Genomic DNA, 15,315 nt, shown 5'->3' with positions numbered 1-15,315 from the left:
GTCTCACATTTATTTATTTATTAAATATCGGCTTAGTTCTTGGTTTTAGAAGGACTGCCTGTAGCCATCAGTTTCAGTTTTTCTTGTCCATGATATCAGACATTCAGCCTTACAAGTGTGGACAACATCTGGAGTGAGGGGTTTTACAAGGAACACAGAGTAGCTGTTGCTTCATAGTTGGCACTGTCAGGTGTGATTATGGGGTCACAGTTAGTCTGAACCCCAAACACTCCCAGCAGCTTGGAATGATGGCCTAGGGGGTGTTTTTGTGTGTGTGGGTGTGTTTGTTTTAGAAGATGAAAGCTTTCAGGAGCAGTTTTCTTTTTTTTCATTTTTTTAACATATAATGTATTATTTGTTTCAGGGGTACAGGTCTGTGATTCGTCAGTCTTACATAATTCACAGCGCTCACCATAGCACATACCCTCCCCAATGTCCATCACCCAGCCACCCCATCCCTCTCACCCCCCACCACTCCAGCAACCCTCAGTTTGTTTCCTGAGATTAAGAGTCTCTTACAATTTGTCTCCCTCTCTGGTTTTTTCTTGTTTCATTTTTTCCTCTCTTCCCCTATGATCCTCTGCATTGTTTCTCAAATTCCAGGTATCAGTGAGATCATATGATAATTGTCTTTCTTTCGCTTAGCATAATACTCAGGTCTCACATTTAGGTCTCTCATCCATTTTGAATTTATTTTTGTGTATGGTGTAAGAAAGTGGTCCAGTTTCATTCTTCTGCATGTTGCTGTCCAGTTTTCCCAACACCATTTGTTGAAGAGACTATCTTTTTTCCATTGGATATTCTTTCCTGCATTGTCAAAGATTAGTTGACCATATAGTTGTGGTTCTTATTCAGTAATTTGTCTAACCCCACCACCAAACTCTCTAAAGGAATTTCTTGTTCTTAATTATTAAGATTAATTGTAGTGAGAGAACATGAGAAGCACGAATCTTGTGCAACAACAAATACTATATTAACCAGTGGGAACCCTGAGTAAGTAAATGAAAGTCCTATCTTTGGCAGATCTGAAGAAAAAATGGCTTATAAACCTTACATGGTATAGTAGGGATGCTTTACTATGATTGGAGTTAGAACTAATGCATATGAAAAATTAGATGTCTGTACTAAATTCTGTGGTAGTGATGGTAAATATAACTTAATTCATTAATTGATTCAAAAAATATTAGGCTTCAACTTTATGATGCACCCTACACTAGGCCAAGAGATAACAGATTTAAAAATATAGTCTGGGAATGAGGCAGGGAAACATAATCATGGCACAGTGTGATTCAGTGCTCCAATAGAAATAAGTACAAAGTACTGTTGGTATATGAAAGAACAGCAGCTAATGGTGCTAGCAGAAAAAGAAAAAATTTGTATGGATTGGGTTAGTCATATAGGCTTAATTTTTTATTTTAAATAAACAGGCAGTGTGATATCATTTTACTATGACTGTGTCTTGTTACCTGGTATGTTTTTAAGGAACTTGTATAGTCTATTTCTATTTTATGAAATGAGATTATAAACCCCCAAAGGCTTATTGATAAGTCATTTCGTAGGTGAGCCTACCAGCAGCTTCCTACCTCTCGTTATACTACAGTACACCAATTATAAACTATATTCAAAGCCAGGTAGACCTAATTCACTGAACAAATAAGATATCTAGTCTACTATTTATTATATCTAACTAGTAGGAATAATTAATATGCTTTAAACATACAGGTGATAAAATTTCCCTTAAGTGTTAACTAGTTTTGGTCAATTTAACAGTCCTTTTTCTTTCTTATTAAGGGTCTACTGTATTTGCTGGTAACAGACCAGGGGTTTCTTACTGAAGAAAAAGTTGTTTGGGAAAGCCTACACAATGTGGATGGTGATGGAAATTTCTGTGACTCAGAATTTCATCTGCGGCCTCCTTCAGATCCTGAAACCGTGTACAGAGGACAGCAAGACCAGATAGATCAGGTAAATTTGTCTTCTTCATATAGTTTAAAATGCTCTTGCTTTTGGGGCACCTGGGTGGCTCAGTCAGTTAAGTGTCTCACTTTGGCTCGGGTCATGATCTAGGGTCCTGGGATCGAGCCCCGTGTGGAGTCTGCTTGACCCTCTGCCTCTCTCCCTGCTCTTGCTTGCTCTCTCAAATAAATAAATCTTTTTAACAGAATAAAAAATAAAATGCTCATTCCTTTCAAATGTGAATTCAGTTATCTAAAACTTCTGAACTAAAGATTTATTGTGAGATATTCCTGACATTTCCTAAATCGGCAAGTGATCATTTACATGTTATACATTGATCATACACTTTGGTTCAGAAGGCCAGATTATATTGAACTGTGAAGGCCATGGTACAGTTTGAATTTTATTCTGAACTGTAATAGGAAAGATATGCCAAGTGTTAAACATGGAAGTGAGATGATTTGCTTTACCTTTTTTAAAGGCTACTATGTGAAGAATGCATAGGTATGAACAGATGACACAGGTATAAGCAGAGACTAGCAATTCAAGCAAGAGGTGAGGACGGCTTAGCCATGGTGGTAGAGATGAGCTGAGCACAGATTAGAGATATATTTAGCTAGTCAGAAAAAGTAGAAAAAAGAGAGGGTAAAAAAGTAGGTAGGTGTTCTAAGCCTTAGCGTCCAGGGTAAGCAGACACTTAGAGCAAGAACTGCACTAATGAGTGGAATTCTCATTTAGAACTGCAACAGATAAGATCTTCACCTGCTATAGGTGGGCAGTCTTGGAGCCACAAGTGTATTTGTTACTAGAAGTATAACAGTGATGTGACTTCTTCCCCTACTGAGGCAGAAATACGATTATGTTGAACAGTTGGCACATGTTTCTGATACTGATAATTTAAGTACATAGAGACTGTTCATTTAGCCAATATTCATTGAGTAGTTGTGTTCCTGGGACTATTAACAAGGTCCTGGAGACTCAAAGATAAATCATTTAGTCCTGTCCTCAAAAATTCTACAGTCTAACAGAGAGGCGAATATTTGACCAACCAATAATTATATGTTAAGTTCTATAGGGCACTTTGAATAGTAAGCTGTGAGTGTACAGAAGACTACTTGATTCAAACAAATGCTGATCTTTCTCGGACTCTTGGAAGTTAAGTATACAAATAGTTATAATAACATGCTCATTTTCTTTCAGAAGCTTTATAGGGGCATTTAAAAAAAAGATTACTTGAGAGAAATATACAAGATTTTTCTAACACTATATGTAAAAAATACTAGAGCAGAGGGAATGAAGGTAAAGCAGTTGGTTGCTACAGTAGTAAAGTTGTAAGATGCTGAGAAAAAAAGATATAGGATAGTGTCTGTGGAAGTTGCAAGGAAAGTGGATTTAAGACCATGGGACGTGGCAAAGAGCAGTTTGAAGAAGTGAGAAAAATTTGAAGGACAAATTCTTCATATTGGTAAGATATTCATGCTGGATAGTACAAAGTCTTCTTAGGCAACAACTTTTTAGATATCCTCTGTGGGTAATTAAAATTCTCTTACTTTGAGGATAGTTTGGGGGAGATGCACAGAATAGTCAAGTTCCATTCAGTACTAATTCTTAATAAATGTGGGTGTGAAGTTAGATAATATAACCTTCAACCAAAGAAGCATCACATTTTCTCATAGGAAATAATTTGGGGGTGTTTGTGGGAGGAAGCAGGAGGTGGTTAAGTAATTGAATATCACTGTATGATGGGCAACTGTGTTGGTTTTAAAAATAATGTTTTGGAAGAACATTTAATAAATGATTTGGGAAATTCTTAAGATTTTTTTTAAAAAAACAAGACTTTTATGACATTAAATGGAGGTTGGGAAATGTGTTTGAGTTTGTATGTGAATGTAGAAAAAACTACGTGGGTATATATTAGTTGTTAACAATAGTTATCTTTGTATAATATGGTAATTTTAACTTTCTTATTTACACTTTTTAATTATGTCTCAATTTTCTACAGACATGTTTCTTTCATAAATAGGGGGAGGTTTATTTTGGTTTTTTTGTTTGTTTGTTTTTAAAGTGGACTCTACGCCAAACATGGGGCTTGAACTCATGACCCCAAGATCAAGAGTTGCATGCTGTATAGACAAAGCCAGCCAGGTGCCCCTAGGGAGAGTTTTGCCGGGGGCGGCGGGGGGGGGGGTGTTTTTTCAGGTGAGTTGTTTTTAAAGCTTTCTTGAATGCCTTATATTCTAGTTCTAGAAATAATTTTAAATGAATTCCAAGAATATTTAGAACAATGGCAGCATCACTGAAATTATAGCTCTCAAACAGAAATACTTAGGTAACTTTAGTTTTTATATTTAAACTCTGGTATGTTTTTAAAAAACCTTTCTCATAGTTCTGTAGGTATAGCCTCTATATTTATACTCCTCAGTTCTTCAGTAAAATCTCATAGCTAAAGATGGTTATAATTTAATTTCTTAGGACTACCTTATGGCATTATCTCTACAACAAGAGCAGCAGAGCCAAGAGATCAATTGGGAACAAATACCTGAAGGAATCAGTGATTTAGAACTAGCAAAGAAACTCCAAGAAGAAGAGGATAGACGGGCTTCTCAATATTATCAGGAACAGGAACAAGTAGCAGCAGCTGCTGCTTCTACTTCTACACAGGCCCAGGTAAAAACTATTGTTCTGATTCTTAAATACAATGATCACTTTAGCAACAAAGAAATTTGTACTGAGATAAATATTTTTAAATTAGGTATTGACTCTTGAGTTATGTTAGCATTTTAGCACCCATGGTTTTATGGCATTGTCATAAGTTTATTATCTTAATATATTTCTCATTTAGTGAAATTATTTTTCCTGAGTTTCTGATGGCAAGATTTTTCAGTTTTTGTTTTTTGTTTTGTTTGTTTTGTTTTTTAAGTAGGCTCCACGCCCAGTGTGGAGCCCAACGCGGGGCTTGAACTCACGACCCTGAGATCAGGACCTGAGCTGAGATCAAGAGTCGAAGCTTAACCGACTGAGCCACCCAGGCGCCCCTTCAGTTGTTTTTGTTTTTGTTTTTAATTTTAATTCCAGTGTAGTTAACATACAGTGTTATATTAGTTTCAGGTGTACAAAATAGTGATTTAACAATTCTATACATTACTCAGTGCTTGTCAAGCTAAGTGTACTTTTAATCCCCTTCATGTATTCCCCCCATTACCCCCTCTTCATCCACCTCCCTTCTGAGAAGCATCTGTCTGTTCTCTATAGTTAAGAGTTTATTTTTGGGTTTGTCTCTTTTTTTTTTTCCTTTGTTCATTTAGTTTCTTAAATTCCACATATGAGTGAAATCATACAGTATTTGTCTTTCTCTGACTGGCTTATTTCACTTAGTATTATACTCTTTAGCTCCATCCATGTTGTTGCAAATGGCAAGATTCCATTCTTTTTCATGGCTGAATAATATTCCATTGTGTATACCACATATTCTTTATCTATTTACCTATTGATGGACACTTAGGAGGCTTCCATAATTTGGCTATTATAAATAATGCTGCAGTAAACATAGGAGTGCATGTATCCCTTTGAATTAGTATTTTGTATTCTTTGGGTAAATGCCCAGTAGTGTAATTGCTGGGTCATATGGTAGTGCTATTCTTAATTTTTTGAGGAACCTCCACAGTAGCTGCATCAGTCTGCATTCCCACCAGTGCATGAGGGTTCCTTTTTCTCCACATCCTTACCAACACTTGTTGTTTCTTAGGTTTTTTAATTTAGCCATTCTGACAGATATGAGGTGATATCTCATTGTGGTTTTGATTTGTATTTCCCTGATGATGAGTGATGTGGAGTGTCTTTTCATGTGTCTGTTGGCCATCTGTATGTCTTCTTTGGAGAAATGCCTGTTTATGTCTTCTGCCCATTTTTAACTTTTTTAATTATTTATTTACTTAAAGGAGAGGGAGCAAGTGGGAGGGAGAGGGAGAGAAGATCTGAAGCAGACTCTGCCCTGAGTGCAGAGCCCAACGTGGGGCTCTATCCCACGACTGTGAGACTACAACCCGAGCCGAACCAAGAGTCAAACGCCCAACCGACTGAGCCACCCAGGCACCCCTTCTGCCCATTTTTAATTGGATTATTTGTTTTCTTGGTGTTGAGTTGTAGAAGTTCTTTATATATTTTGGATACTAACCCTTTATCAGATATGGCATTAACAAATACCTTTTCCCATTCAGTAGCTTGTCTTTCAGTTTTATTGATTGTTTCCTTTGCTGTGCAGAGCTTTTTATTTTGATGTAGTCCCAATAGTTTATTTTTACTTTTGTTTCCCTTGCCTCAGGAGACATATCTAGAAAGATGTTATTATGGCTGATGTCAGAGAAATTACTGCCTGTGCTGTCTTCTAGTATTTTTATGGTTTCAGGTCTCACATTTAGGTCCTTAATCTGTTTTGAGTTTATTTTTATGTATGGTGTAAGAAAGTTGTCCAGTTTCATTCTTTTGCACGCAGTTGTCCAGTTTTCCCAACACCATTTGTTGAAGAGACTTTTTCCTGTTGCATATTCTTTCCTCCTTTGTCAAAGATGATTTGACCATATAACTGTAGGTTTATTTCTGTGTTTTCTGTTCTGTTCCATTGATGTATGTGTCTATTTTTGTGCCAGTATCATACTGGTTTTTTGTTTTTTTTTTTAATTTAAGTAATCTCCACACCAAACATGTGGCTCAAACTCATGACCCTAAGATCAAGAGTGGCATGCTCTTCTGACTGAGCCAGCCAGGCATACTGTTGATTACTACAACTCTGTAATATAACTTGAAGTCTGGAATTATGAGACCTCCAGTTTTGTTTTTCTTTTCCAAGATTGATTTGGCTATTCAGGGTCTTTTGTGGTTTCATGCAAATTTTAGGATTGTTTGTTCTAGCTCTGTGAAAAATGCTGTTGGAATTTTGATAGGGATCGCATTAAATCTGTAGATTGCTATGGGTAGTATAGACATTTTAATAATATTTGTTCTTCCAATCCATGAGCATGGAATGTCTTTACATTTCTTTGTGTTGTCTTCAATTTCTTTCATCAGTGCTTCATAGTTTTCAGAGTACACATCTTTCATCTCTTTGGTTAAGTTTTTTCTAAGTATTTTATTATTTTTGGTGCAATCGAATCAAATGTATTTTTTAAATTGTATATCCAAAGAATATAAACCAACGGGAACAAAGTCTTTTGTAACAATTAAAGGGCAGTATGAAGTACTGCTGGGAAGAATGTAGACTTCAGAGCCAGATAGAAATGGATTGCATTTCCTGCTTCTGTCTACCCCTGCTAGTTGTAACACCTTGGACAAAGTCCTTTACCTCTCTTAGCCCCATTTTCCCTATCTTGAAAATAAAAGATAATGCTTAACTCTTAGGTTTGTGGGTAAGAACAAATAATGTTAGTACTTAACCCAATGTCTGACATGTACTAAGTATTCAACAAAGGTTATTAGTACCTTTCCACTTTTCCTAAACGTATTAAGCACTGAAAATGTGACTATTAAGTGGGTTACTTTATATTAAATCTCATTTTATTAAATGAAAAAAATATTTCCCTTCTTTTATGTTTAACTGTACCATGCCAGAACGGTTCCTTTGACTTGGGTATTTAAGAAAACAAGGTGCACTCTAAGGTCTGACGAAACTTTAAACATAGAGGTCTCCATTAACCTAAGTATTTCTATTCCTAATTCAAATATTGACTATTCCAAGCTTAAAAGTTAAAACCTACCACATTATGAGTAGCTTTTCATTAAAAACGTTCTCTTACATTCTTTTTTCACAGAATACACTTATTTCACACTCAGAGTTCTCAGGATTTTCATTTTTCTCCTTTAAAATCTGTTTTTTATAGTAATGAGGTTTATTATAGTTTAATGAGATCTTAGGGAACTTAATTTACCAAATGTCACCTTCTTTAACATTTTCTAAACTTTAACATAAATATTTCTTGAATTTGAGGTTTCAGGGAATATAATCCTATATATTATTTATTGTTTGAAATTCCATTTACTTAGAATAATGGATACATTAATTAGATCTATCTAAAATGACAGGGGCAGTTATTCAGATACCATGTAACATAACAAATCTGTATACAAATAACTTTTTTTTCCATTAATGATTCCTTTCACTCTTGTGGTTTTTCCTTCTAGATAACTATGATTAAGCACCTTAGAAAGTTGAGGTAATTTCTTCCTGTTTATTTTTCTTAAAGCAAAGCCAGCCAGCACAAGCCTCTCCAAGTAGAAGACAACCTGGGAATAGTGAACGTAAACGAAAGGAACCTCGAGAAAAAGATAAAGAGAAAGAAAAGGACAAAAATAGCTGTGTCATTTTGTAACAAGTGTTGGATTCTGTTGGATGCATCTATATGTCTTGAGAAACAAAACCACAGGAGGAAAGGAAGAAAAACCGATAAATACCGTCTGTGCCTGATTTCCCAATGGATTTTGTTCATGTTTTTCAGGGGAAAGGTTGTTACTTAGTTACAATCAGACTTTTTCAAGTCACACAGTACACTCTTTATGAGCTGGAGTTTCATGTTACAAGTTGGAAATGCTGTGTGTTATTCATGAAAAATACTGCACTTGTAGCCAAATAAGCAAATCACAGCAAATTTTGTGTCATAGTGACATTCATAACTCATATCAGTTAGTAAGCTATTTTATCTTCTGTTCTAACAATGAATGGAGGTAACTTATTTTGTCTGATTCCTTCCTGAAATCTAAATATTAGCACAATAGTTTCTGAAATTAATTTTTACAATGTTAAATTATGATCTAATCCAAGAGAAACCAGGGGTTTAATATAGGGATGTAAAAAGAAACAAAAACAAAAACAAAAACAACAAAAGAACCGAGACAAAAAATAACAAATAAATAACCCTTCATCCTGTATTGGACTAGTTCAGCCCTTGAACAGCTTTACCTTTCTTTAGGAATGTACATTTTAGATATTATCTTGAGAACTGATAACGGAGCTTGGGTTTAATTTAGATAGAAAAAAATAATTTGTATTTCTTTTCCAATAGCAAAAAATTGCATAACACTAATACTCATATTCTATCAAAATCAGATATTAATGACTTTGTAGTGTTGTGAAATTTTGAGGAATTTTGAAATCTTTAATATAGGTAACTTGTACTACAGTTACTATTTATTGACAGTGTGATAACGAGTATAAGAAGGAAACCAGAGTGGATGCTAGGCCTTGTAAATATGGGATGTAGAAAAGCAGATAGTTCAATGTCTACCTTTTTCTAGAATTACCTTGAACCTTAAAATTTAAATCATGTTTATTTGCTGGAAAATTAAGTATACTTATTAAAGCCAACAAAAAAGCACATTTCTGAAAGGAAGAGAAATAATCTCTGAGTCTAGTGAAAAAGCATTAATAAAAATCTGTTTGAAAATAGATAAGAATTGGGAGGAATTTATGTAAAAGCAATCAGACTTTTTTTTAACTTATGGGAACCAAATAGACCTATAACATCTTGTAGTGTTTATAGGATTCAGAAAGAAATATTTATTGAACTTTATTATGAGGCAACACATATTTTCCTGTATTTCTACTATCCTTAATAGTCCTTTTTATATGCTTTATATTTAAAAGTTTGTTTTAGTTATTTTTGAAAAGACTGTTGCTGCTGCAAGTAGTTATGTGATTCACATTCTAAGCCTCAGTAAATTTGTTTAAGAGCATCTTAATCTAACCTGAGCATCCACTTGGAGAATGTTCATGTGGTCTAGAGTTCTTAAGCTATGTCCTTAACATTCTCCATGATCCAAGACCACTTATAGGATGAGTCTGTACGTAAAAATAAAAAGTAAAGTCTTATTTATGGAAGGAATTATTCTAAGGGAAAAATCCAGGGTCAAGCTATATCTTTTATGTCATGTCCTTCTGCATTGCATGTCTGGTTATGTTATACCATTTGTTTATTCCTTCAGATTTCCTATGCTAGCATGATAAATCATCATAGAATCTGTTTGGGGTATAAAACGTTGATACAAAATATTTGGTGAGTCTCTAGTTAATAACCTACAATATGTGTACATTGGTAAAGTAATCAAATGTACTACAGAATTCTCTGTTGGCTCAAGCAAGTTGACCTTAGTCCAAGTTTACTCTTGATATCACTCTATTGGTTGAAGGAGGAAACTCAAACCTCAGGGTTTGTTTTTCCTAGAACAGATAGTAGTGATAGTGTATTATATTTTAATAAGAAAAAGCAAAACAGTAAATCCTGAGAAATTTTAAAAAGCATATTTGAGGCATATTTTTCCATAATTATATACTTATCTATTTATTACCCTTGAAAAATATATGTGTAAAAGTTATTCTTCTGTTATTTGTTACTATCTTCTTAATTTGTTCCAAAGATAATACTGCCATTCTGCATTCCCTTTGGAAGAAAAAAAAACTCACTCAAAACCAGCAGTGCTGCTATCAGATAAGTAGATGTCAGTGTATACTTATAAAAAATAACTAAAAAATGTCATGTGTTTGTTAATTCAACCTTTTTTCTATGTAATATTTCCAAGTCAGACTTTCTTACATTCCTGGAATTCAGTTTAATATACCAAGAGTAATAATGATAAAATGTTTGCTTTGATTACTGTGAGGAAAAAATTAAATGTTCAGTTCTATTAAAACAAACTTCTTGGAGATACTGCTTTCCCATCCTTGAAGGTTAGAGCCATTGTGTCTTTATTTTCTTATATTTTGCTCAAGGCAACAAATTATATATTCAGACATTTCATTGCTGGTTTGGGTACATTGGAATTTGATAGTGGTAGATTCAAGTCTTTCCTTCAGTGTTTTGTAGTACTTGAAAACTTACATGAACTGCTAGCAGAAGTTAGAACTTAAACATTTTTGTTGTTAATATTTATAGGCTAGATTAGGGACACATTTGCATCAACTAATCACTATTAGATTTAGCAAAAGAGATACGAATGAGTGGATATGGTCACTATACTTTATTGTACTTTCAAAGGCTATTTCTTAAGTTTAGTGACCAATCTTCCTTACCAGTATGAAAATTGTCCTGATGTGTAATCCCATTGAATTAATAATGCTGTGATTTACAATAGATTATCAACACTTAAAAGTATGTGTGTGTGTGTGTGTGTTTCTGAAGCAAGGATCCATGATTTCTATTATCAAAGGAATCTGGGAACTTTCCCTCAAATTTAAGAATTACCATTTAAGAATACACACACATACATATGTACATACATACACTAAGCAGTTTAAGGCAGCTAAAATTTGCATTGGCTGCTTCCTGTAATATGCTGGTCCAATGTGCTTAGGTGATGTAACTTCTTCCATGTTTCAAGGTGACAGTTTAGCAATCGAATGAGGCATAGATTTAAATTTAGGATTAGGTTTTGGAATATATTTTGTTTTAGTGACTCATATTTCTAGTATTTGACAACTTATCCCATATTATATTTCAAATTCTTCCTCATACTTCTTGATCTTAGCTTAATTAAGCAAATCAGTATCAGAGATTAGTTGACTGAACCCAACATTAAATGCCATTTTGTACTTGCACAAAAACCTAATACTTTGTTTTTACTGAATCACCAGCTCAGGTCACTAAGAAAGATCTTGAGAGGAAAGAGGACTAGAAGTCAAATAGATATTTAAATAAAGAATTGTTATAGTCCCTATATTAATGTTGGCATATGAAGAAGATATCTGTCAAGTCTTACTGGAGAAATAATCAAGGCGAGAATTTCCAGGGCTGTCCTCTAACTCATTTATTAAAAAAAAAATTCTTTTAAGCAAAAAAGCAAATTGATTATTACATTTCACTTAATTTCCTATTAAATATACCAGTTATTTTAAAATATGATGGAAAAATTAACAGGCTTTACCTATCATACAATACTTGGGCATACAACTTAAACTATCATTGTAAACTTATTAATGCTTGATAAAATAACATGGAGACATTAAAGATAGTACATAATTTGTATTTTAAGGAACTACAAATGTGGAAATGTTGGAAGTCTGAACTGTCTTAGGTCTAAAAATCTGGCTTTCATCTTTCCAAAAGGGGCAAACTTTCTGTGCCTCAGTTTATTCTAAATATGTAAAAGATGCTCATTTTTTTAGTGCTTTATACTCCTGAATAAAGGGCATAGTATAAGCTCAGAATATGACTTAAATAATCATAAATATTATAGTTTTTGTTCTTGAGTGTGCAGATCTTTTTCCCAATGACAATATTTCTTAAAGTCAGTTTTTTTAATGCTGTTAAAATTTGTAGAATTATCTTGTCTTTGAGTATGGCATCATCTCTTCCCAAAATGTATTTTGTGGTTGCTTTTGTGTTTTGATCAAAATTGAGATTATTTTGAGAGTATAAGAAGCATTAAAAGTCTATTTTTTCCAGTATCTTTCATATATTTAAATACTTAGATTCCCTTTGCCCAAAGTACAGTGGTATCAGGTTACTAATACATATATGTAAACTTTTGTGCATGGATGGAATTCATTTAGGTCTGTCAAGTACTGTCACTTTTAGAGCTATTTGAATTATATCTGTTTTTTAGTATAAAATGTTATTTGATAATGTGCAGATAAATTCCTTTTAGAAAGTGACTGAAAATCAGAGTTCTTTGGTTCTCTGGGAATATAGTGGTGTTTGTTTTGTTTTACTGTGATATCCAACACTTCTACAGCTGCTGAGAAAATCTTATGAAGAACTGAGGTAGCTTTTTTCAGGTCACACTTTAAAACAAACTGAAGTTTAAAATCGAAGCCTTCTTGGCCAAAAAAATTGCAAAATAGAGATAATGGAGTCTGAGGGACAGACTGCAGGACCCAGGTAATTTTAACTTCTTTTGAAGATCTGTCTGAATTTTAGTTCACACATGTCTGTTACTTAATCCCAGTGTCTCTGTTATTAGAAATTAGAGTTTAATACACTGTGAATATGCATATATATTTTTACATAAAGTATCTTAGTTTCTAATTTCACTTTTCTGATCTGAAAAAATTAAACTCAAAAAATTGGGTCTAAGTCTTCAATAATAGCTGAACTATTATCAAGTTCAGCTTTGTCCTACTGTCCTGAGATTTAGACTTCTCTGCCTATAACTGGTATTTTTGAGAACATGGTACTATCCCAGATAAGGTATTGAAATACCATGGCAGAAATACAAAACCTAAACTATAAATCACTGTAGATTTAAAAGACAAAATTCTAGTATTATTCTACAATGCATCTACTTTATTTGATATTAATTTTAAGAATTTTTTTCAAGTCACTTGATAATTTGTCATTAACTTTAAAAACTTTATATCCTTCCTCACTGCAGTATACTGCTTTGAGAGGCAGAGATGCCTCCTAGATTAGAGGATGCACAAAGCAAAATTCTTCTGAAGGTGATGCTGGCTTCTTTGGGTCTAGTAGTCACACCTTTAAATAGGAAGTCAGGAAATTGAAATGCCCATTTAAATTCCCAAATCAGTGACCTGTCCAAATGGGCATTATCGCTGAAATACCACTATAGAGTAGTTCTAACTAACAATATATTTAAAGACTAAGATTGGCATTTAATCTTTGAAGATCTGTCTGGTGTGTCTCAATTTTGTCAGTTTTTATTCCTTTTAAGTCTTTTTTTTTTTTTTTTTAAGATTTTTATTTATTTGTTTAACACAGAGAGAGAGAGCACAAGTAGGCAGAGCAGCAGACAGAGGGAGAGGGAGAAGCAGGCTCTCCGCCGAGCAGGGAGCCCGATGCGGGGCTCGATCCCAGGACCCTGGGATCATGACCTGAGCCGAAGGCAGACGCTCAACGACTGAGCCACCCAGGCGCCCTCCTTTTAAGTCTTAGTTGTATGAGGTAATCATTTTTTTTCCCCAGAGTACATAGGATATCACAGCTCTACAGATTTTTAAAGATGGGAATTTGAAAAATGGTTTTTGTTAAAAAGCAATTTTCCTTAGTAAAATGACAACCACTGTTTTCACAGGCCCACACATCACAAGTAGGACAATATGATAGAAGACTGATGCATGATAGCTACACAACAGTCAGCAAAAGGGATAATCTTCACTTGTGACACTTTAGAGGTACCTGAAAGTCATTTCCTAAAGTTAGTGCATGTGAGTCTTTTTCCTTGAATTGTGCAGAATAATTGGATGTGGCCAATTTTGGGGGGAATAGCAAGTGAAGTAGTATCATGACTACAGAGCAAGTGATCTTGAAATGTAGTAAGAAGAAACAAATTTTCTTCCTCCACTTTAATGTCCGACTACTTGGGTCAGGAAGTTGCTATGACATATCATAGATCTCTTGGGTTAGGCCAAGAGTGGCCAATTGAAATAGAGTTCTTAAAGAGTTTAAATATACAGGGTATGAGTGCTTGTTCTATCCTCCTCCTTTTCTTTGCTCTCTTAACGCCCTTTCTACTTCTAACTCATTCATTTTGCTTTATGACCAGCTTTAATTGCAATGTGAGAATAATAGCAACTGTAGAGACTGATACAAAACAGCGTTGAAATACATTTTTCAAATGACACCTAAAAGCATCTACGCAACTTAGAATTGAACTGAATTTCTATGAAAGAAAGTTACTTGTTTTAAATGCTAATTATGTTAAAACTATTTAATTCTAAAAACTATGTCTTAAACAAGTTTCAAAAGTTTCACTTTTGGAGGATATTCCTAAAAAACGCATATTGAACATAGATGGGAAAGTATAAAATATTTCTGACAATTATTCAGTATTATTCAACATTTAATTTCATGTTTGTTACTGTACCACAAGGATAGTGTCATTCTTGGATTAAAATGTTGGATTTTTTTGTTAATGTACTTAAAACTGTAACCAGTGATAACACCCTTAGTATTTTTTATTATAGATTATATTTTATTTCAATAAACTTTGATATTTAGACCAAACAGTCTTTCTGCTATGTATATTCATCTCATTACGGTACTTCTTACAAAGTGGGGAAATGGAGAGATGGGGAATTGACATATTGATTCACATTTACCTAGGATAGATAGATATTTGGACTATCTCTTGATAAAGACAGATTTTTACCCACCCGAGGCAATGAAAAAAAAAAACAATTAACTCGGGGCACCTGGTTGGCTCAGTCGTTGAGCGTCTGCCTTCAGCTCAGGTCGTGATCCCAGGGTCCTGGAATCGAGCCCCACATCGGGCTCCCTGCTCAGCGGGAAGCCTGCTTCTCCCTCTCCCTCTCCCCCTGCTTGTGTTCCCTCTCTCGCTGTGTCTGTCTGTCAAATAAATAAATAAAATCTTTAAAAAACCACACACACAATTAACTCTAAACCGTACAATAGTTAACTA

General features: G+C 34.3%; 1 protein-coding gene across 3 annotated transcripts in view; it reads left to right on the top strand.

Annotated features, from left to right (window-relative positions):
* The window catches only part of MINDY2 (MINDY lysine 48 deubiquitinase 2), a 73,809-nt gene extending 58,909 nt beyond the window's left edge, over positions 1–14,900 (top strand). The window contains exons 7-9 of one of the 3 annotated variants that reach the window (XM_036107035.2): positions 1,792–1,965; positions 4,429–4,623; positions 8,193–14,900. In XM_036107035.2, coding sequence (XP_035962928.2) covers positions 1,792–1,965; positions 4,429–4,623; positions 8,193–8,318 — 495 coding nt within the window. In that variant the 3' untranslated portion in view covers positions 8,319–14,900. Of the gene's footprint in view, positions 1–1,791; positions 1,966–4,428; positions 4,624–4,876; positions 5,158–8,192 lie in introns of those variants that run through there. The other 2 variants (XM_036107036.2, XM_036107037.2) reach the window with 2 other exon arrangements.
* Positions 14,901–15,315: the final 415 nt, after the last annotated feature.

Source organism: Halichoerus grypus, chromosome 8 (genome assembly GCF_964656455.1).
Source record: "Halichoerus grypus chromosome 8, mHalGry1.hap1.1, whole genome shotgun sequence".
Lineage (NCBI taxonomy): Eukaryota > Metazoa > Chordata > Mammalia > Carnivora > Phocidae > Halichoerus > Halichoerus grypus.
This window is presented reverse-complemented; position numbering and strand designations above follow the sequence as displayed.